Source organism: Rhinolophus sinicus, linkage group LG05, assembly GCF_036562045.2.
Source record: "Rhinolophus sinicus isolate RSC01 linkage group LG05, ASM3656204v1, whole genome shotgun sequence".
Lineage (NCBI taxonomy): Eukaryota > Metazoa > Chordata > Mammalia > Chiroptera > Rhinolophidae > Rhinolophus > Rhinolophus sinicus.
In genome coordinates, this window is record NC_133755.1 from 94063671 (window position 1) to 94088079 (window position 24409).

The following is a 24409-nucleotide window of genomic DNA, read 5'->3' on the forward strand; positions in this document are numbered from 1 at the left end:
ATCACAGACTTACACAAGCCTTGAAACGCTGGACAGTTTTATAGTTCTCAGGTTGGCCTCTCACAGCAGAGGGCTGGTTTGCACCGGGGCCGCTTGGCTGTCCCTTTCAAAAAATGGAGAAGGATCATAGCCTCTGAAGGGGGACCGTGGGAGGTGCCAGGGCAAGTACACGTGATGTGGGGTACAGCAGTGGGAAGCTCAGCGCCAACCTTCCTGCCAGGCTGGAGAGCTCCTGGATGCTGTGAGTACACATGCCACACCAACACCTTTTTTTCCTGCTGGAGACAGGATTGTTTTGCGTGTATTCCAGAATGGAGAAAATGTGTGATGGATGGTGGTATTTTCTGGAATGCTTGATTATGTAGGCAGCTTTCTTAACTTTACTTAGAAATTGGCTAGCTGAAGGTTGGAGTATTTCCTGTCTCCTTTACATTTGTTTTTCCTTAAAAAGTCGTTTGTCAGTCTCTAATTGCTCACTCTTAGGAATGAAAATGCAAAGCACCTTATCAGGCAATTAGACTCTCTGTTCTCTGATTGTCCCCTTGCTTGATAAATTGGATGAGCAAAGTAGCGTTCAATTCCCTTCCTTTAGGCTGGATGTAAAGCTAGATGATTTTTGTTTGTTTGTTTGTTTTTTGTTTTATAAAGCAGTTGTTAACAGTTTCTTCTTTTAGTGGGGCAGACAAAGCTGTCTTTATATCAACTTACAGGGAAACATTTTCTCCAGTTAGAAGTTGCTAAAACTTTTTTGCAAAGGCGTGTCCCCTTGTTTTGCATGGCCCAAACTATAGCATTTAATCGTTTATATTTCCTATACTCTGAGGACAACTGTGGGAGTGCAAAAATGTTGCATTGTGAGGTGGGATTTTTTTTTTTTTTTTTTTTTTTTTTTTTTTTTAGCGTTAGCACTCCAGTGAGGCTTGTTCATGGAGCTGAGCAATTGCCTGGTATATCAATTTCTTTAAAATCATATATATATCAAAATAGTTGGTGAGGTCTTGAATGCCTTCCAACTCTAAAATGTGATTCTTCAAACTTATCAGAGTTTGAATCCAGCCTGCAATTCTCTAAAGTTACGAGCTACAAAGAGATTGGCGGGAAGCCACGTAAAATATATGAGGATGAGATGTTTCTGATTCTAACAGATCTTTTATATCTTTCTTTCCCCCAAGGCTCTTAACGAAACAGCTCATCCATGGCAAGGGAGAACTGGTAAGAGTGACTGCATATATTCTGTTATTGAGGCCAAGAAACGCACAAACAACTTCTTTAGCTGTCTGACTATATAATCAGGGTTCTAATTACATGAGTGGAGTAGATGGAGCCTACAGTGATGAAATTAGGCTGAGGGGAGCAAAACATATACACACATACACCTCCCCCCAAAATGTGGGTCACCTAACTCTAAGTTCCTCACCCTCCCGTTAACCTTTCAGAACTGGTCCTTCCCATCAGTGGGATTGGCCAAGGAGTATGAGGTGATTTGTGACTTAGAAGGTTAGCAAATAAGTAAGAATACCCTCTCCCTCTCACCTTGGAGTGAAGTTCAATGGAGAGAAACACTTTGGGCAAGTGTCCACTTAGTGTATAGACATTCACATCCAGGTCACCTTAGGGTGTTTTGCATGAAGGGTTTTGAGAGATCACACCTTTCGACATATTCCTTCCTCCCTGACTGCAGTGGCAGTTCCCAGGCTGTACATTTTCTTATTTTCTTTGTGAGTCCTGATGCCAGCTCTCACTCAGCATGTTCAGACAGGTGGGGAGTGCCTCAGTCTGTGTGAGTCATCGCCTACACCTCCATCAGAAACAAGCTCCCGGACCCACACCAACTGATTGTACTTCTGAATTTCAACTCATTCAGAAACTCAGCTCTCAGTACAAGGAAGGTGGGATAAATAAGAGATGCTGGCACTGCCATGCCTGTGGCAGACATCACTAATCTTGGCATCACATTTTTTCTTGCTGAACTTAGAGGTGACCTTACGATCCTTTTTCACATAAGGCTCTAGGTAGTACAATAAAAATCAGAACCATGGGATGCCGAGAGCAGTGCTGCTCAAATTACCATGTTCCAAAATTATCTAGCGTTGCAAATAACCTCCCCTGCCCCTCTGAGATAGAAAAGGGGTCTTGTGGTTTTTAAAACAAAAACTTTAGAAGTTGGCATTATTCTTGGCAGGGGTCATTCACTCATTCATTTGTTTATCCACAAATGTGTATGAAGTATCTCTTATGCGTCTTATGCTCTACTGGGTGCTGGAGGCAGGAAAACGTCCCTCCGTGTTCACCTCCTTACTAATGGTAACCTGGTTTTTTTTCCTATTCTAGGTGCAGCCTAATTTCTCTCAGGCTCTGGGGCTAAAGTGCCAAGTCTTATGGGAGGCTCCCACTGCTGAGAATTCTCTGAGATGTAGCTCCTGAAATACACTTCTTTCAGGTCTAGTTACATTTTCCTTGAAGCCTCTGAGGCCAGCCAATGCTGTTTTCTCTCTGTTAGAACAGAGAGCCTGGCTTCCATTCAGAGAGAATGCTGTTTACTACCAAGTGGAAAACAAATGGATGGTAGTGGGGAATCACAGTTTTTTATATAATGACGCACAGAGAAGGGCAGGTTACGGAAGGAGGGAGGAGGAATTTGGGGTACTGCTTTTATACGTCCTGAGAAGCTGCCGTTCCAAGTTGCTTGTTGCTTTTATCTCTGAAATGTCATCTTTCAAACACTTTGAGAACAAGATATGGAGTTTCCTTTATTGAGTGACCAATGTAGAAACCAGAGGGAGTGTCTTTGTAAATGTCAGATAACTCTTTGTTTACCAAATAACCACGGATAATCTCAGGCAGGAGTTCTTTGGAATCATGTTTTCTCTTCGTCTTTTTTATTCTCCATGTGTGAGTCTGTCTTTCCTTCCCTTGTGATGGTCCCAAACTTCTGATCTCCATCCCACCTGTTCCTGAGCGTTATGTTGCAGAAGATTTCTGACTCATTGCACAGAATAAAGATTACCTGTCCATTGCTGCTTCCTTCCAGGATTCACTAAAGCCAGGGCTATTCCTCTCTGATGGGCTACTTGGGTCACAGTGGGAGTAACTTAAAGGAGCTCCTATGAGGGGATTGGCACAGGGACTGGCATGTGGTCGGTGCCCCATCAATGCACCCGGTGTCTGAGTCTGGATAGGTTAATGTGTTACACTCCAAGGTGACATCTTGTCCTCGAGCAGCAGCCTTAAATTCCCCCATAGCACTCTTTTTAGCTTTTTTTAATTTAAATTTTCTTTTATTAGTTTCAGATGTACAAAACAATGTAATAGTTAGACATTATGCTAAGTGCAATAAGTCAAATAGAGAAAGACAAACCCCATAGCACTCTTGGGGATCAAGTACATTTGGTAAAACCTGGGTGACGCTGTCTTTTTATTGGGAGAATTCTCAGAACCTTTGCTGTGTGTGTGTGTGTGGGGGGAGTGGTGGTGCTGGTGGTGCTGGTACACATTGTTTCCCAAACTGATCTGACCACGGAACCCTTGGTCTTTTGTGAGATCAGTGCTTCACAGACACACACTTCAGGACACAATACCTTGCCCAGGTACAATAGACACCGAACTCTATATTGGTTTCCTACTAAAAGCAGAGCAGGCAGACTTTCTGAATTCATGGAACATTTAAGTTGGTGTGTACCAATGTTCTCCGTGTTAAGGTTTTCTTTCATCTTTTATTTCTTTAACTTTGGTGCCTGCTACAAACTGTTGGTAAACAAGTGGTGGATAATACTGGGGGTGCCAAAAATGTATGCAGGTGGACACTTTGGTCAACGTTGCTCAAGCAGTGGTTTACCATAACCAGAAGTGTCTGGACACTGATGGGAACCACTTTGAGCACCTCTTGTAATTGCAGAAGTCAAACGTGACTTGTATTCATCTTTTGTTTTTGGTATATATTGAGTATTAAATTTTAATATAGTTTTCCTTTCTTAAAATGTGTATACATTTTTTTGGTCCCCTCTGCATGTGTCAATCCCAGGTATGAATATGCATGTTACAACACTATTCTGTCAGGATTATTGCTTCCTGTTTTGATCCCACCCCCACTGTGTACTAGGATCTTGACTGATTGATTTTTAATGTTCAACATTTATTTTATAGATGTACATTTGGGGTCCATAAGAATGTGAGACCCTAGGATCTTGATTTAATTAGCCAGTGACAGTTCTTCCCATCAGTGTTTGCCTGCCATCAAACCCAAGGGATTTATGGAACTAGAGATTTAACGAAGACACAATTTTTTGATAAATTGAACATACTATAGAACCAGAAGTCTATAAATGGTATAAAGATAACTTAAGCATAATGTACATAGAATAACTCTGGATTCTCCATGTAGGAAAGGATCTGGAATTGACTCCAGCCACTCTTCACTAGGAAATAGCCAGAAGAGTTGGCCTTGGTTAGGTTCACACTGGAAAGTTTCTTCTGACGGATCTGTCCATGTTTTGCTGATAGTCTTCTGGACAATCCACACTCTTCTTGTCACATTTAACTTAATATTTTTGGATTTCGTGCACTTGTTCTTTTCTTTTCCTCATTCTTTCAAGAGATAACTTACTACTTGCAGACATGTGCTAGGTGTTGGTACTTTCGTTGTATTTGCAGATATTTTTCAGTTTGGAATTATACAAAATTCAAAATTCACTTTAATTATTAAGACTTTATCAATGATAACTCTAAGAAAGTGGGCTTCCTCCATTGTGTTCTGTAAAATAGCAACCTCTGATTAGGAATTAGGCTGGCAATGCTTCTTTTTGTTGTTTTTTAAAAATTTTCCATTCTCACAGCCCTTAAGCTCTGCTCCTTGTCTGCTCTGCAGAGCATTCTGGCTTTTGGCCTCAGCCAACGTCTGATTCTGACGGGAGGGCTTCCATTCAACTCTCTCTTGTAAGAAGAGACATAACCCAATTGGGGTTAATTTGAAAACATAATCCATCTGACCCCTGCCTGCCAATCAAACTGGGCAAAAATAAAAATGTAACTCCTCTTGGGTAACATTGTTCACCACCCCCCACACCCCCACATCCACACATTTATAGTAACTGAAGGAAATTTACTATGTAATTATCATACCAAATGGTATGCGGGTTATATACAGCAGACTGTAATAACATGAATGATCAAGTAGCAAATTAACCGAAACCTACCAAACAGCCAATTGTACGCAGTTCAAAGTTTGTGTTTTTTATGATTATGTTTATGGTTTTATATTGCATATATATTTCTGCTAGTAAAATTTTTTTTAAGTTTATATTAGCACATGAAATATATCATTATTCTATAATGTTCCACAAAAAGCATAATGATCTACAGAAAATGCCATTATTATTGACCCTTTACTCCTTGAACACTTTCAGGATCTGTGGACTTAGAGAGGGCTATACTGAAAACATAGAGAGTAAAAGTGGTCCTACTCTGATGCCTTAGAGAGCAGGCATTATTATTTATAAATGCCTGCCTTTGGCTCACCTTCATCCATTTAACTGTGCATTTCAAACCATGTTCTCCAGGTCGAGGAGAATTGCGTTTATCCTCAGCATCAGTCCTATTATTTGGTCCTGAATGTACGTATCTTTTCTCCCTGATACAGGTAGGTGGGCAAAGAGATTTCAATAGAATTGAGAAGAGTAATAAAAAGAAAAGATCAAAATGACCACTTCAGTGGGAAAAGTGAACAATTTTCAACTTGATAATGAATCTTATAGTCTACAATTCTGTTTTCCAAATTGCAGGTTACAATCCATTTGACAGTTGTGAATTCAATTTAGTTTTGTGAATTCAGTTTAGTGGGTGGCAACCAATTTTTGAGGCACTGCCAGATAGAATAGAGTGGAATACAAGATAAAAATCATGGGCATATCTGAATGTCTTGATAAGTATTTTTTACAAAAAATTTTAAAAATATATAACTTACATATTTTTTCAGTTTACATAGGGATACCCACCTATGTACATATATATATTTGTCTATACATACTGAGTCACAACGTAAGATCTGTTTCTTATTGTGTCGTGGTCAAAAATGTTTGAAAGCCACTGGTATATAAGTGAAACACATGGATACATTTAAGACAACCTATACTGGTTCTTCTGGTATTTCCTTTTGTAATCATCAGTTAAAAATTTATCTAAACAATATTAACATTGCAAATTGCTTAGTGTACCCATCTACCAACTTGCTGAATACATGAGAACTTCTTTCTGCACACACTGTAGGATAATGAATTCTGCATGCATATCTCAACAACACCTATGCAAATCTATTACTACACTTTGCCTGTCATTCTTCCATGTTCACTTTCCCCTGCTCAGACTTGCTCTACAAGATGGTGGTATAAATCAAAATACTTTCCCCCTGTTCAGTGGTTAGAAACTCAAACACAATTTTAAACTCAAAGAAAATTTGGAAACCTTCCTGGAAGTGTCTGTGCATCGTCATCTCAGCTGAAGGCTCACTGGAGTCATAAAAGTCCATCTTAGCTTTGACTTGATCCAGAATAAGTTGGACCCCAGTTCAAAGAGTTTTGTCTGCTCCCTGGCCACAGATTGCCTTCTGAGCCTAGATAGATCAGAGTTAGTTCATCTCCATTCAATCATAAGGGAATTTATGTTTGCTGAAGTCTAGGTGTCTGCCTGGTTTTATTCAGTAGGTACAGCATGTGGATAATCTCTCTTCTCAATATTGGTTTAATTTGTCTGTGTTCCGCAGTGGACACCCTTTATGGAAAGGACAGTATCTTTTACTTCTGTAGCCCCAGCATCTGATACAGTTCCTGGCAAACAGGAAGCACTTGATAAATGTTGGTTGGGAAAATAAACAATCGTCCTACATTTTATGACATTGTTGAGAAAATAGGCTCAGTAAGGGTCAAATAGTTCACCAATAACAGAGACAAGAGTCTTAACTCTTGTTGATTCTAAAATTCATGATATTTTCATTTTGTTGCATCTGTACTACCTGGAAAATCATTCTAAAGAACTTTCTTTCCAGTAAGGGGTCTTAATTACCACGATCCTATAAGAAATGTGTGATGATGATGAATGATAGTGATGATGTTGATGAATTTCAACTGTTGTAAAGATACTTTCTTTGATATTTAGCTTTGAAAGGTGAAACCATCAAGAAACAGAAATGTGGCAAAAAAAAAAAAAAAGAAGAAAAAAAAAGAGAGATACTTCCAGCGCCTATAGTTTTTCTGTAGCAGTAGTTTATCCATCTATTAAAGGGAGTCTTAGTGCTTGTCCAGTAGCAGACACTAATGTATATTCATTTCATTTTAAGTTACTTGACTCCACTATAGGACTGGTGCTCAACGGGGGCAATTTTCTCCCCTAGGGTGCAACTGACATTATCTGGAGATGTTTTTAGCTGTCACAACTGGAGAGGGCACTGCTCCTGGCAACCAGTGGGCAGAGGCCAGGGATGTTGCTAAATAACATGCAATTCATAGCACATCCCTCAACAACAAAGAATTATCCAGCCCCAAATGTTAATAGTGTCATCACAGAGAGACTCTGCTACAGAGATTAAGGATTCCTCTCTATTTGGACCACGTGGGTTGAACTCTTGGCTCCACCATTTTTCACCTGAGTGACCTTGGCTCATAGTTGCTCAGGTCATTATACCTCAGTTTCTCCATTGATAAAATAGGATCTTGTATCATATGATTAAATGAGTCTAAAGCAAAAGAAAAAAAAAAGGTTTAGAACAAATAGAAGCACTTGATAAATGTTACTTACTACTAAAAAAACTAATGGATTAAATAAGAAATGAAGCTTTGGTGAACATACATCTTTCCCGGTGCTTCCATCATTCTTGTCTACTGTTTGTAGAAGGGGCAACAGTTGATAGATAGTCTTTCCTTGTTTTACATTTTAGCTGTCTTGAATATAGATGTTGGTGTCCTTTCCTGGGGTAGGTTATTTGGTATGACTATCTCAGTACCCAGTGGAGTCATTAAGTGGTTTGTTAGTCTGTTAAGTATTGTGTTAGTTCTGCACTATTTACCGTGTTTCCCCAAAAGTAAGACCTGCCCCGAAAATAAGCCCCAGTGAAGACTGTCAGTCAGATGGATGCATTTAGTATGTTATGATGATGTTCCAGAAGAAGATGATTGTATTTGAATAAATGTAGATTGCTGTACATGAAAAAATAAGACATCCCCTGAAAATACACCCTAATGTGTCTTTTGGAGCAAAAATTAATATAAGACCTGGTCTTAATTTCAGGGAAACAAGGTATCACCTTCAGTTGGATCCACTTTCATTCTCTGTTGCAGGTGAAGATCCTAATGTGCGAAAATGAAGTCCCGGGCAACCACGATTTGCTGTTTAATGTTATTTCTGGCCACAGACTGTTCTCACGGTAGATCTAAGATCCACACAAAAGTAAGTTTGATCCATTCTTATGTGACCTTATGAGAAAGCCAACAGTTCTCCTAGCTGGCTAGATTTATGACAAATAACATGTCATTTTAAAGAAATTTTCAAATGACTACAGTTTCACTCTTGTTGATAGTAGTTTTCTAAAGACAGGAACAAGGAAAAGTTGAGAGGTGGCTGAGACTTGCAACAGGATAGTTGCAAGGTGTAACATGGTGCAATAACCACATGGTAGAAAACTCACTTTGTAAGCCACAGAGAATGTAGAGAGGCAGCTGTTGAGAAGAGGAAGTAGAGCCATGAGCCACTTAATGACGGGGATACATTTGGAGACATGCATCGTTAGATGATTTTGTCATTATGCAAACATCACAGAGAGCATTTACACCAACCTACATGGTGTAGTCCACCACACACCTAGACTATATGGTGTGCCATCATTGTATACGAGGTGTGATCAAACAATACGATGAATGTTTAAATAAAAAAAAAATATTATAGTAAAAGACACATTGCCATTAATCCCCCTCAAAATACTCCTCCTCATTTCAATTACACTTATCCCACATTCTGGCCACTTTCTGAAGCAGTTCTGGAAGTCCTCTTTCCTGAGTGTCTTTAGTTGCACTGTCATGGCTGCCTTGATGTTATGAGTTGACTCAAAACGTTTATCTTTCAAGGTCATTTAGACTTTGGGGAAGAGCCAGAAGTCACGGTATCAGATTCAGTGGTAAAGTAGATGAGGACACAGCATAATGTTTTCATTGGACAGAATTGCCATACCAGAAGTGATGCGTGACACAGAGGCTTGTTGCGATCACAAAATTCGCTGAATGCTGCACGGGGTGCCATCCAACGGAAAGGCAGGGATCTTCAATATGGGAAGCGGTGCCTTGAACCTTAGTAACTGTGTGACAAGTTTCAGCTTGTTCAGTGCAGTCAGTCCGGTGTGTGCTACAGTTGAGAGAAGGTGTGTTTTAAAGTGTGCCGTCAATCATCCTCCATCATGACAATGCTCCGTGTCACACATGGCTTCTGGTACAGCAATTTCTGTCAAATAAAAACATTACAGTGTGTCCTCATCCACCTTATTCATTGGATCTGGCACCATGCGACTTCTGGCTTTTCCCCAAAGTCAAAATGATTCAGGACATCGAGGCAGCCACGACAGCATAACTAAAGACACTCACGAAAGAGGACTTCAGAACTGCTTCAGAAAGTGGCAAGAACGATGGCATAAGTGTGTTCGAAGTGAGGGGAGTATTTTAAGGGGGAATAAAATGGCAGTGTGTCATTTACTGTAATTTTTTTTTAAATTTAAGCATTCACTGTATTGTTTGACCACACCTGGTATGTGGTCCTTGTTGACTGAAATGTTGTTAAGTGGCCTATGACTACTCGCTTGGCAGTTAAGCAATTTAGGTTCAGACCTTAACTTTGATTCTCATTAGTTGCACAAGTTGCTTCACTTCTCCGAGCCTTAATTTCCTTATCTATAACATGAAGGGTTTTTTTTTCTTTTAGATAATCTTTACAGTCCTTTATAGTTATAAAGGAGTTTGTGAATCTATTATTGCAACCTAATGCTTATTCCTAGTATCTGCGCATTCCTTTCTTTATGAGGTTATATGGTATCTGGCAGACCATATTAACTCCATTTCACAGGTACAGTTAATACAGGCAGAGAACAGCTTAGTTCTGTAATTGTCATCTCTGTGTTCGCCCTGGATACTTAAACTTCCCCAAAGATGCACCCAATACACTAAGCTGACCTTCAGAGCTTAGTGACCACTGTCAAGGTTCATTGGAGGGCACTGTGCTCTCCATCCATGCCCCCATCCACGTTTCCTTCAGCAAGTTCTTGCAATGTCAGCCCATGGACCTGCTGCATTTTCTTCCTGGTCCTGAACACATTTTTTCTTCATGCCTACATGGAGCCTCTAAGTTGAGATGAGAGAGGAGAGTCCCACAGTAAAGAGTACCTTTGGGAATTTATGTTTTACAGGATGGAGCTAAACTTCAACGACCTCAAGGGAAACCCAAGCCTGAAAGAATACAAGGTATGTGGTTATAGGACAGTCTTCTTCCATTTGAAGACTGGGTAGAATAAAGGAAGGGCATTGATATGGCAAGCATGTCCCCAGACCACAAGGTTTCAAATAGAATAATGATCTCTAATAAGTTCTCAATGCTTACCAGTATTGATAGATTTTTTTTTTTACACTTATACTATTATCTATGGCAGAGTCGAGAAGCAAGTTGGAAAATATTCACATGTGTTCTAGAATAATAGATTAGTGTTCATTTTAAAACCCAAAAAGGAAATTTCAAATTAATGAGTGAACAAGAGGCAGAAGGGGGAAGAGAACAGGATTCATTCATTCCTTCATTCAAACATATTTTGGGTGTTTGATGTAACAAACACCCAAATGTACATAACTCTTTGGTACTGAGAAGTTGACTGAATTGCTGCCAGAAAGGATTTGTGTTGGCCAGACTGGTCACTCTTGAGAAGGAGAAAACTACTAATGTAATCATTAGTAGTAAGATAATGAAATCATGTGGTTCTCACCCAAATAGTAAGAATAACTGGATTCTGCACAGTCAAGTATATTTTTTGGTGACACATAAATCTCTACACAGGTGTGGAATTGAGAAAGGAAAGTGGAGAGAAAGAGAGCTAACTTTTATTGAGCATTTATGATCTCAGTGCTGCACAAAATGCTGTCTCATTCAATGTTTGTAACAACACAATGGCATCACCTACACATTTTACGGATGAAGCAATTGAGAATCACGCTCGCTTAAACAACTTGCTAAATTGATGCATTGGGTAAATGGCAAACAAGATGCAAAGCAACTTGTTTCCTTTCCCTGTGAATGGACTCATCCACTGAGCTGTCCATGTCATAAATATGGGTGCATTCCTTGACTCACAACCAATTGGTCACCATGTCTTGTTGATTTTGACCCCTTAATAGCTCTCAGCACCATTTACGTCTTTCCAGTCTTTGCCAGTACCCTAGGGCAATTCTTCTCAGGAATACTTCAACAGCTCCATTCCTGGGTTCCCTGCCTCAAGTTAATCCACTCTACCCACGGGTCAAATCAGGCTTGCCACCAGTTCTTGGAAATAAAGTTTTTTTGGAATCGAGCCATGCCCATTGATTTACATATTGTCTTTGATTGTTTTCATGCGACAGAGGCAGAGTTGAGTAGCTGGGACAGAGACCGTGTGGCCCACAGTGTTGAAAATATTTACTCTTTGACTAGTGTTGCAATATTTAGCAAATAAACATATAGGATGCCTAGTTAAATTTAAATTTCAGTAAAACAATGAATAATAATGCATGGACCGTACATACCCTAAAACATTATTTGTTGTCGATCTGAACATCTTCAGTAAATCCTCATTGTTTGTGGACTCTGTATTTGCAAATTCTCCTACTCATTGAAATGTATCTGTAATCTCCACATCAACACTCACAGCGCTTTCTCAATCATTCACAGACATATGCAGAATAGCAAAAAATGGAGTCAGTCAAGGCACATGTATGTTTCCCACTGAGGCTGAAGTAGGTGGTGCTCTGCTTTCTTGTTCCATCTCTCCTACTGTTCACACGCGTTCTTTCTGCAGTGCCACGTGTTTTGGTTTCTGTGTGCTTTTTGTTGGTGATTTTGCTGTTTAACATGGCCCTCAACTCTAGTGCTGAAGTGCTGTCTTGTGTTCCTAACAAAGCTATGATGTACCTTATGGAGAAAAATACATATGTTAGATAAGCTTTCTTTAGAGGCTATCATGAGTTATAGCACCATTGCCTGTTCAATATTAATAAATCAACAATATATATCGTATAAGGTGTCTTTGAGTAGAAGCACACATAAAACAAATATGTACATGGATGTTGACCTGTTAATGAAAATGCTGTGAGCGCAAGCTTCCAGGAACCTAACCTTGTATTTCCCTTAGGAATGATGGTTCAGTATTTGCTCATTCAGTGTTTGTGGTGGCGACTTCATAGAAAATAACTACTGCCAATAATGAGAATCGACTGTACCAGAAAATAAAATGAACATTTAACTGAACTTCCTGTATTTTTTTTGATATCCACTGGGTCCTGTACAGAAAAGTTTACAGATTCCTGCTCTATGCTATTGTTAATTATTTTTCAAAAACAAATGCAATCGTGTTTTCTGGTAACCCCCATGTTAGCACGCATGACCTAACCGCTGCTTTCCTCCTCCTCATCCCTTGCCGCTCTCCCCTCAGATGCTCTGAACTAGCCTTTATGAATGATGTGTGATCCCTCCTTCCACATGCTGGTCATTCTGCCTAGACATCGGCTTTACAGTCTGCCTGGCCAGTTTTACTTGTTGCTGAGGGCAATGTTACCTCCTGTGGAAGCAACCCCAAATCTCCAGAATGAATTTGATGCCCCAACCAGAGTGTGGAAGTGCTAACTTGGATTCTTTCTTTCTTTCTCTTTCTCTTTTCCCTTTCAGAGAAATGCCATGGACCCTGCATCACTCCTTCCAACTGCAGCCAGCCCTGTGCTCAGCACTTTCGTGGAGAAATAGGATTTACATGTCATCAAAACAAGTGGCAAAAATCAACCGAAACATGTACTAGTCTTTCTGTGGGAATGCTCTTTAAGGTGATTAACTTGCATGTTATTGGCTAAATGAGTCAATCCCCCAGGACATGATGCAGACATTTTTGATGTGTCCTGTTCAGCATGACAATAAGTCTCAGATCTGGATTTAGGAAAATCTACAGAGTTGGTTCAATTTGTCTCTTCTCCTTCCTCCCTTACCTAAACTCTAAGGTACTCTCCTCTCTCCCCTCTCTGCCTCTCTCTATTTGTCCCTCTCAGAATCTTTTCTCAGAAAACGATCTGAAACTCATTTACACAATTGTAAATGCTTGGAGGTTAAAATTTTGTCTCTAAAGATGGATTTGAGTACCTCTTGTGCTAATCCGTTAATCAACTAAATGTGCCTAGAATCAAATTCATTTTGATATCTTTTTCTAATACTTTCAATCATTTGACCAGAAGTGAGGAGAAATGTATGACCCAGAGAGAATAGAAATTCAATGACTACAACGAATCTCAGTTAGAAGTAAAATATCCTATATTATGTCCTTTCACTGAACCACCATTTCCATCTATCTTCTCTCCAAACCTGTAGCACATGGATCTCTGCATTTCCTCACAGTTTAACAGTGTGTTTTTAAAGGTATTGCCATGGAGTCTTTGTCACTTAGTATAGGTAGAGGTCCTTGCCCACTAGAGGTATTCAAAAGTGAGATAAATGAAGTAAATTATTGCTTTGACTTATCCAAAGTCACATTCTGGGAGACTCTAGGTAAAAGTGTGAAGAAATGAGCACACCATTTCTTCTAATTAGTGAAATCTTAACGTTTTGCAATTGCAGTTCCTTTGTGTCTTCTGGCAGGTTTGACCTGCCAACGTCCAATCCTCATCCTCCCACTGAGATTCCATGTGGCTCCTCTTAAAAAAAACCCAAAACCTTAAAATAATTAAATAAATGTTGTTTCTAGAATTTCTCCACGTCTCTGGAGAAAACTGTCTTGTTATAATCCTTGAGTTAAAAATCACGGTCCTGAAAGCCAATTCCAATAGGAAAAGTCATATCCTCTTGAATTTTGATAGAATCTCCTGCCTATTTGTGACCCACCTTACCCTCTCAGTACTTCTCAGCATCTAAACAACTTTTTAAGACCATTTACTTCTCTGTCTGTTTTCCCCAGGTGGATTATTTGTACCTTTAGCGCCTTCAGTCTGACACATTAGATGCTTAATCACTTTGGAATAAAACAACATTTTTTTTTTTTTTAAACAGGACTTAAGTAGTGTATCACGCCTTTCCATCGCAGCACCATCTATACCTCTGCCCATTGTTGACTTTCGAGCTCCAGAGCCTGTCCAGAGTGTAGCACAAGGAATCCTCATGAACTGTCCCCTGGACTATGCTTGTATCGTTGACGCTGTGAAATCCTCAGAAGCCACATCTGGAAATATTGCATTTATAGTGGAGTTATTAAAAAATATTTCTAAAGACTTGTCTGATAATGTTACCCGAGAGAAAATGAAGGTAGGTATTCTTTGTTAGTGCCATTAAAAAGCTGACAATTTTTTTTCCAAAATCCTGCACTTCAACAGTTTCAAAGGTACTTTGAAAGAATTGCAACCACCACAGTGATCATAGCAAAATAATAGGCATTTCATTTCTATTTTGCATATTGATTCATTCTAGTTTATGGAAGTTGTCAAGAACTTAGAATGTTTTTATACATATTTTTGTGCATACTTAATACGGAGGTTTCCAAAAAAATGTATACACATTTTAAGAAAGGAAAACTGTATTAAAATCGTAATACTTAATATATACCAATAACAGAAGATGAATACAAGTCACCTTTGACTTCTGCAAATTACAAGAGGTGCTCAAAGTGGTTCCCATCAGCGTCCAGACACTTCTGATTATGGCAAACTACTGCTTGAGCAACATTGACCAAAGTATCCACTTGTATACATTTTTTTGGCACTCCGGGTATATTCAAGAACATATCACAGAGTGATGGCAGTGAGCAAGATTATGTGTACTCTAGTGTTTCCAAATTTTCATTCTGTGGAACATAATTGTTCTGAGAAATGTTAATAGAGTTTCCATTTTTAATCAGGAGATCATAGCACAGCAGATGTAGGGACTCTGAGTTAACATTAAGCAGGTTTCCTTATGGCAGCACTTTTTAGAGCTTTTAATGTGTTCATGAACTTCGGCACTCTTTGTAAGTGTGGGGGATATAGGGATATGGTATGCAGTATTTCTCAAACTTAGGTTCCCATAGAATCTGCCCCCAATGCTCTATATTAAACAATCATTTATATCTCATGGAAACTTGGGTTATACAGACTGCAGTTTGGAAATGCAGGACACATAATAAAGCAGATACACTTTATTTGTGATTCATTTTATTTTCAATTTATTTTATTTTTAACATTCTTTTGCTTTTCTTCCTGTGCTTCAGGCTTCCTAGTATGAAATTCCAAGAAACAGTCCATATAAAGGGAAATATGTCAAATAAGATCAGACCATTGGATTCAGAAATTTCAGACTGTAGAAATTGACTTTGTGCAATACTGTGTAGCTCCTTCATATAATATCCACTTTTCTCCATTGTAGAGCTATGGCGAAGTGGCCAACCACATCTTGGACACAGCAACCATTTCCAATTGGGCTTTTATTCCTGACGTGAATGCCAGCTCGGATTTGCTGCAGTCAGTGAATTTGTTCGCTAGGCAACTCCACATTGGCAATGAATCTGAGAACATTGTGCATGAACTGTTTATTCAGACAAAAGCATTTCCCATTCACCACAATACCTCAGAGAAGAGTTTCAGATTCTCCAGGAACATGAACAATACAACGGAGGATATCATAGGAATGATAGAAATTCCCAGGCATGAGCTGTGGAAACTGCCACCAAATACATCTCAAGCCATCAGCATAGCTTTTCCCACCTTGGGGGCTGTTCTGAGAGAAGCCCACTTGCAAAATGAGAGTCTTCTCAGGCCGGTAAATGGTCTGGTCCTTTCGGTGATTTTACCAGAAAGATTACAGCAAATCCTACTCACGTTTGAGAAGATCAATAAATCCCGGAATGCCCGGGCCCAGTGTGTTGGCTGGCACTCCCGGAAAAGGAGGTGGGATGAGAATGCGTGCAAAACAACGTTGGATACTGCGAACAAAGTGAAATGCCGGTGCAACCACACCAATGTGGTGATGTCTTTTTCCATTCTAATGTCCCCCAAATCTATAGATGACAAAATCCTGGGCTACATCACCTGCATTGGGCTCAGCGTCTCCATCCTCAGCTTGATTCTTTGCCTGCTCATTGAAGCCACGGTGTGGTCCCAGGTCGTGGTGACTGAGATATCCTACATGCGTCACGTGTGCATCGTGAACATAGCCGTGTCCCTTCTGGCCGCTAATGTGTGGTTCATTGTAGCCTCTAACTTTAACAGAAAGGTCCTGGACCACAACTGGTGTGTTGCCATGACATTTTTTAGCCACTTTTTCTACCTCTCTCTGTTTTTCTGGATGCTCTTCAAAGCACTGCTCATCATTTATGGGATACTGGTCGTTTTTCGTAGGATGCTGAAGTCCCGCATGATGGCCATTGGTTTTGTCATTGGCTATGGGTGCCCGCTGATCATAGCTGTCACCACAGTTGCTGTCACAGTGCCAGAGAAAGGCTACATGAGACGCGATGCCTGTTGGCTTAACTGGGACAATACCAAAGCCCTTTTAGCATTTGCCATCCCGGCCTTGATCATTGTGGCTGTGAATCTTCTTGTGGTTTTGGTTGTTGCTGTCAACACTCAGAGGCCCTCTATTGGCAGTTCCAAGTCTCAAGATGTGGCCATAATTATGAGAATCAGCAAAAATGTTGCCATCCTTACCCCACTGCTGGGACTGACCTGGGGTTTTGGAATAGCCATCCTCATAGATGGTACTTCCCTGATATTCCACATAATCTTTGCCCTGCTCAATGCTTTCCAGGTAAGTTCCAAGAGGGAGACTTATTTGATTAATTAATATTAATACTTATTTATAAAATATAATTATTTTGTAATTTGTGATTCTGGTTCTACAATCAAAGATGGCTATGATTTTAAAACATAGAGCATAAAATGTTCCTTCCATTTCCCTGCATATCTTAGAGGCATTTAGAGGTGGTGTCTCTCACCCTATTGATTATCTAGTTGTGTTTAGTTGGGTAGGAATTTCCTTTCTTTCCTCCTCACTGATCCACCTGTATCCCTCCTAAAGTTTCAATGTCAGAAGAAGTTGACCTTCATTTATAGAGGACTATTCTTTGGTCAGGGAGCTGTGAGGCTACACTCATGTGTCATGGCTCAAAATAAGCACAATGTTTATTCTTTTTTATGTAGTTTGAGAACTCAGTGAAATGAGTCATTTTCCATGGTGTGAAGAGATGCCCTTGCCATTCTCTTTGGGTGTTAACCTCTCAGGAGTTCTTATGTCTCTTCCCTGCTATTCCTTATGATATAACTGTAGGTCATTATTCATAGAAATAGATCTTGCCACATGTTACCTGATCCGGGGAAAGTCACTTTTCTCTGGTCCTCAACCGTCTCATCTGTAAGATAAAGAGATGGATCTGAAATGATATCTATTTTCTTTTCTTCCTCAACATATTGGTTTGCATGATTATCTCTCTAAGAGCTGGTTTGTTCCATCTTGCACATTTGGGAAACTGTCATTAGCCTGACTGCTTTGCATACCTATGTGTAATAGAAAATTTGGCAAGTTGAAATTCTTAATTATGGTTTTAATCAGCGGTTGGCAAACTATGGTCTGCTGCCTGTTTTTATAAATAGTTTTATTGGAATACAGCCATACCCGTTCTTTTACATTTTGCCTATCGCTGTTTTTGAGCTACAACGGGAAAGGTGAGTTGGTTGTAATAGGGACTGTGTAGCCTGCAAAGACTGAAATATATAATCTGCTTCTTTGTAGAAAAAAATAAAAATAATTAAACTAGTATTGAAATGAAATAAATATAACTGCATAATATAGCAGCAAAGTATTCTTATTAACAGAGTTTTAAATAGAGTCACTACTTCTTTTAGTCACTATTTTTCTATTCTTTTAGAGTCACTACTACTCTATTTAAAAATTTGATACAAAATATAAAGCAGACTTTAAAGAAATATCAACTCAGATCAACTATATATCCTATTGATAATTCTTTATTAACTATGGAGAACATTTATTTCACTTTCTTTCATTGCTTTAAAGAGAAATCTTTGACTTAAGTTTCTTCCTTCCTTCTTCTTCCCTCCCTCCCTCCCTCCCTCCCTCCCTCCCTCCCTCCCTCCCTCCCTCCCTTCCTTCCTTTCTTTCTTTCTAAAATCAAAAGCTCCTGGACTCATATTTCTCCCCAATTCCTGAGGAGATTTCCATCAGTTACTCTGGTGACTAATGACCTCATCCTACTTTTACTTTACAACTTAATTCAACCTCAGAAAGTTTTCTTCTATTTTTTTTCCAGATCATTTCTTATTTTTTTCTTGATAGAAATAAAAATACTACCACATTTGTGACTCACATTTAAAAATTTCAGTCTTCTTCTCACTGTTTCTTCACTATGAAACTGTCTGTAGAAACCCAGGCTTCCCTCCACTCTCATGGCAGGATCTAGATTTTTCGTACACCTCAACTCCCACCACTTAAAAAGATTGACTTCCAATTATTGTGACTTTATAGGTGACCAAATAATTTAAATGGGAACAGACTACAGTTCTCTGTAGTTTTCACTCTTTTTTATGCAGAATCTTTTTCTACCAGCTCAGAGAATCTGGCTGCCTATTTCTTAACTTTTATCTCCAACTTAAAGTAGACTAGAATACCTTTCATTTTTCTCAGGTATCCTCCATGATTGTGACTTTGAGTTACAAGATTCCATGTCATGTATTACTGTCATCATAAGGAAGAACAACTACCTTAATACTTGGGAAAAAAGTAAATGGATTTAATAAGGTCGAAAACTCTGTCCTACATCTGTAGCCATTCAATAAATATCAATAACTGTCATGAACAGACATGGTGATACTTTCTTTGAGGTATACTCAAAGAAAGTATTTAATGTGTTTTTATCTGAATCAGTAGAAACTGACGTTTCTAATGTTTGATAACAGTCCTAAAAAGTATATAGAAGAGTGGTATTAATATAATAGCTGGGATAGTGTCTGCAAAACTGTCCTCATGCTTCTGTTGAATTTTGCCACAGGGGTTCTTCATCTTGCTGTTTGGAACCATTATGGATCACAAGGTAATTTGAATTTGTTTCACTCATTTTAGATGATTTCCATGTGGCTGAAAGCATAGTTCAGGGGAGTTGGGTTTGTGGGGGTGGCACAGGGCATCAGCTATTGGGGAAAGGAAAGAACTACACTCTCATTTCCTGCACTTCATTAAGTCGACAGGAGGCTGTATGTGAATATAGGTGGTGAAAAAATTAAAACCATAATCACAATTTTAATCTTAACCATAAATCTTGTTTATAACTACACCTCAACTTTTATCTAAGTCTTATTATTTGCCACACGCACTGTGCTAAGCCATCTGATGCTGCTTCTGCCATGACAAAGTTTCAGGACATGGGTCTGGGCATTGGGAATGTTGTCATTTCTTCACCGTCATTGCTTCTTTAGATAAGAGATGCTTTAAGGATGAAGATGTGTTCACTGAAGGGGCCATCAAGGGCAGCAGAGGTAAGCCTCTCCCTTTCTGTCTCAATACTGAGGGGTCAGTGTCCTCAGCAGAATCAGTCAGAGATAAATATTATAGCTTAGTATTCAGGATTTGTTAGCAAAGAGAATCAGTAGGGCATATCTTCATTCATTCTTTTCTCATTCAACAAACCTTAGAGTAGCCTGCTAAAGCTTAAGGTGAGCGTAATATACCCCTCAAAAGGATTTTCTACATTGAGCATATTTTAACTTGACATTTGGACCATTGAGATGGGACAGCACAGACCCATGTTCATAAATTCTTAATATGTTAGTGCACATAAATAAGAGATGAGTTAGAAATGAGGTTCTAGTCTACCCTATACATTTCACAAGTAAGGAAACCAAGGCCCAGAGTACTTGAAATTTGCCCAAAGCCACCCAGCCAGTCATGAGAATTAGCATTCTCCTCGTTCAGGACTCTTTCAGTAAACCACACTCCTTTGGATTGAGGTATCTTTGTACTTATAGATCTCTAAGGTAACTTTTGTCTGAGCTGTCTGTCTTTTAAGATACCAACTCAAATTGTTATCATTGCTATATTAATTAGAAAGAAATCATTTACTCAACCAACAGTTTTTCAATAATTTCTATTTCCTCGAAAACAAACAAAAACATTTCTGGACACATCAGGAGTTAGCATTAATGTTAGCTAGTATTGAGTGTGACCTTTAACATAGTTCCCCAATTCTACAATAGGCATTTTATTCACCTTTTAACATTTCTGAAATTGGAATGTATTTTACAATCAATTGCATGTCGTGGTTTAATTGGCAAATTTTTTTTTTCTTCTTAGTGGAATATAAAAGCAATGATGTAGCTTACAGTGGTAGATTCAGTGACATATGAGAATTTAATTCTGTGTAGCTTTGTCAGTTTAGGTACTTCTCTTCGTATCTTCATTTTTACATGTTTATCTCTAGGCAGGCATATATATAAATATAAATACATGTGCATATTTGTCAATGCCACTACTTATTGACATCACTGTTACTTTTCTTTTGCATTTAGAATGCATCATTAAGCCCAACCAATGGATCTAAATTAATGAATCGTTGAGGATGAGAAGACGTGAGTATTAAAAACTCAAGGAGAACTTTCAACCGCAAGTTGTGACAAACTACTCATGTCCCTTGTGAACATGACATTACCTACTCTGTGATGATAGAGTAAGGTGGGAAAGGAATAGGTAGACAAATCTTTCAGAGAATGGGAACATCTTTTAGCCCAACAGATAAATGAAAATATGCACATCTTCTTTAAAACCTATGTCATTTCAGATTACATGACCAAATCTTAAGCACACTTTTTTTTTTCCTGTTCTCTCAGTGAGAGGATGCTGTCATCACACCTGCACTGATACAGGATACACCCACACTCATACTTAACTCCATCTTGTCAGTGAGTGGTGATGCGTATAGTAGCCTGAGTCTTGAGAAGGAAGACATAATTAATTGAAACCACAAAGCAAACACCTGTCTCTACCTAATGAAGTTGGGGCCCAGAATCATTCCTAAGGGGCTGTGGGTGGAGTTGTGGCAAATTAGTTGTCTACTCACTGCCAACCTCTGAGACATTTCTACACAAGTGAAATCAGGGGAAAACAAATATTAGGCAGCCATTGAAGGGGAGAACAAGTCGCAAAATGGCAGCAAGAAACCCAGGAGGTAATAAGAGAATGTTGGCTGGGATGATCCATCTTGGTAGGATTTTGTCTTGGAGAGGTTTCATGGCCTCTCTGCATGGATATTGGTGAGTCTCAGATTTTTTAAACACTATCTGGGAGCAGGTACATTCTCTTTTACATTTCTTTCCTTTCTGAGTCAAGGCCCATATATTGAATGATGGGGCAAAGAGAAAGGTTGAAACAATCTCATGGAACCAAAGACACTGTGAGTTGGAAGAACCCTAAAGGGATCTCCTGTGGTACAAATCCTACAAACCTGATGTTGTGCTGGTGTGGGCAATTGCACATGATCCCAGAGAGAGGGAGAGAGAGTAGAAGGGTTCTGTCATATACATTGACTGGCACATGTAGGGGGCTGGGAAACCAGAGGCGACACCGCCATATTATCCTTAATTAATCATCCTCAGGTTTACATTTTTATATTAGAACTTTAAAAAGGGGGAGATGGAATATAGTAGACCTTTACAAAGGTGAATCCTCTCAACCTCTGCCCATTTCATAGCCCATAGTGTTCCTCTATGGTGGAATATCATTATAATATTTCTTGATTAGTTTCCAATTGAGAGGTAGTTTAGATGATCTGTTAAAGTTAACCTTTCCATTAAGGTCCCAATTTGAGCTGTGAGGAAGTTTATTAGACTGTCTCAGCTGGAGAAGGCCCTTCCTTCCACAGATCGTATATCCAGCCATTCTAGAGAAGCACAGTTGAGGTCTTATAACCAGTTAGTGGGCAAACCTGGTTGGTTGTAGTAAAAGCTGGAGAAAACCAGTAGAAGCCAAGATCAGGCTCTACACTACTTACTAGAACCGGGGAGGTGACAAGGCTTAGACCCATATTAGGAGGAAATGTAAGAAGGAGGTGGGGATGCACTAACAACTTTCCCCAAAGAAATCCACATAATTCTTCAATTTCCAACTTCTCTTTTTGAACCTATGAGGTGGGAGATGAACTGAGGATTGCATTCTTTTAGCACAGCCTTCTCCAGTTGTCCTGGACCTACTGAATTTTCTCAGTAATTGGGGCTGTGCTTTTCACATCTGAATGCATGTGGTATCAGAGGGCTCAGGAACAATAGCTGGCACTGTGACAGACCGTATTGGGGGCCCAACAAGCATTGAAGGACAGGGACAGGAAATTCACACTAAGTCACCCTCCCAAGTTCAGAACGGAGAGCTAGAAGCCTGAGGAAGGTCTATTAACTGAGATCGGGGCTCATCCATGGGGTTTAGGGCACAATTACAGCTCAGTGACATGGCGTATATGGTAAGAGCAAGGCAAGGTCTCAGCCCAGGGTAGGGCAAGCCACAGGGAAGAGGCAGTACTTCAGACCTTAAGTCAGAATACAAAATCGAAGACTGATGGGGTCTCAGAAGGTAGGCAGAATTCCAGTGCTGAGAAAGGGGGAGAGAGGTCTCAGAACTGGACTTCCAAAGAACTGAGATCCCTGAGGGTGGGAGAAAGCTCCTGCTATCCCAGTGACCTCAGGCCAGACTGATCTTAGAAATAAATTGGAATAGACTTGTCAGGAGGTCCTGGGGTCAAGAAAAGACTGCAGAGGTGTGAAAAATGGGCAGTTTGCTTCAGGCATAGATTTTAATTGAGGGACCCCATCCAGGGACGCAGAGGAAGGAGGGGGATGGCATTCTTCTAATGAGGCCACAGCTGCACAGCGCCCTCTGTTGTTTGTATTTGGGCCTTTAATATGACCCAAACAGAGCTGTTGCACCCAGTGGGATTTCAGGGTCACCTGTTCTGTTCCCCTAAAATCTTTTCCATGTATTTGTTTATGCCTGAAATACACCTAAAAGGATACAGAATTCTTCGTTCCATCGTGAAAAACGAGGCAGATTGAATAAATACCTCCAGAGAAGCAACACTGTTTTCTGTGTAAATTCAGAGCTGTAGAATCATTCTAGAGACCAAGTCTAGATTGTGGAGGAGGGAAAGCAGGCACTGACCACTGAGTTTACGGTTGAGGGCACAGCATGGAGAAGACACAGGGCACAGATCAGTAAAGCCGGGAGCATAGCCATCTTACTGTGTGACCTTGAGGAAATTGCTTCATGCCTCTGTGCCTCCATTCCCTTATCTGTAAAATAGGGCTAATAATAATACATACACGTACCTCCCAGGATGGTTTCAGGTTTCAATGGGTTGATACTCTTAGAATAGTGCCTGGTTCCAATTACGTTATCAATAAATGCCAACCATTGTTTTCTGTTAACCAGTGCTTGAACCATTTTGCCTAGGCTTCCCCATTGCTCATGGATGTTCTATGTCCTGGACCGAGAGTTGAGCCCCAGGAGAAGGAGGTGGGAAAGCAGGCTGGAATGAGAAGGGACAGGTATGCTTCCGTGGGAGACTTTCCCTTCCTGCCAGGAGTAATACCTCAGCTCTCAGTGTGGAAATGATGGCTGAGGAAAAGTGGAGGATAACATTTGGTGACTAGGCTTTAAGGAAGTGGATCTACTGACCCTTTGACCTACCCTTGACCTGCAAGAACCAGCTTCTTGGTCAACCTGGGCAAGATTAAGACTCAACCTGCAAGCCATTTTATGACCTCTTGGCAAGCCTGGGGCTGCTGAGGCCCCGCTGGACGTGGTCTGCTGTTCCTCCTGAGGCCTGCTCTGGGCACCATGGGTTCAGGCATCCATCGCTCTGCATGGATCCTGGGCATTTTGATGGACAGGGGTTAGATCCAGTTTCAGGGGTGGGGTTGGAAGTGGGTGTGGGAGGTGGGATGGCGTCCGAAACTCTGAATCTACTTTGGAGACAGTTAAGTCACGGTAGGTTTCCTAAAGATAGGGAACAGAAGAAAAATACAAGGACTTTTTAAATGTGTTTATTATTTTAGTTTATTGTATGTAGATCTTGAGTAAAATTAATTTAGCTCCTAGGACATTAGTTTCCTCACTTGTGAAACAGGAAAAATATTCTTGTAGATATTAG

General features: G+C 39.9%; 1 protein-coding gene across 1 annotated transcript; it reads left to right on the plus strand.

Annotated features, from left to right (window-relative positions):
* Positions 1-56: 56 nt before the first annotated feature.
* LOC109448902 (adhesion G protein-coupled receptor F4) lies at positions 57-24409 on the plus strand. The gene is made up of 11 exons (XM_019734619.2): positions 57-241; positions 1173-1212; positions 8325-8433; positions 10433-10487; positions 12931-13082; positions 14293-14544; positions 15637-17016; positions 19271-19312; positions 19695-19754; positions 20784-20843; positions 23710-24409. Exons 3-10 carry the CDS (start codon positions 8347-8349, stop codon positions 20829-20831), a joined length of 2076 nt encoding a protein of 691 aa, XP_019590178.2. The 5' UTR covers positions 57-241; positions 1173-1212; positions 8325-8346; the 3' UTR covers positions 20832-20843; positions 23710-24409.

Bases quoted from the DNA above. Each gene is read 5' to 3' on its own strand.
- LOC109448902 (XM_019734619.2), top strand. From the start codon at position 8,347: ATGAAGTCCCGGGCAACCACGATTTGCTGTTTAATGTTATTTCTGGCC. The intron at 13,083-14,292 runs GTGATTAACTTG...TTTTTTAAACAG, and splicing joins CTGTGGGAATGCTCTTTAAG to GACTTAAGTAGTGTATCACG. The intron at 19,313-19,694 runs GTAATTTGAATT...TTGCTTCTTTAG, and splicing joins GAACCATTATGGATCACAAG to ATAAGAGATGCTTTAAGGAT.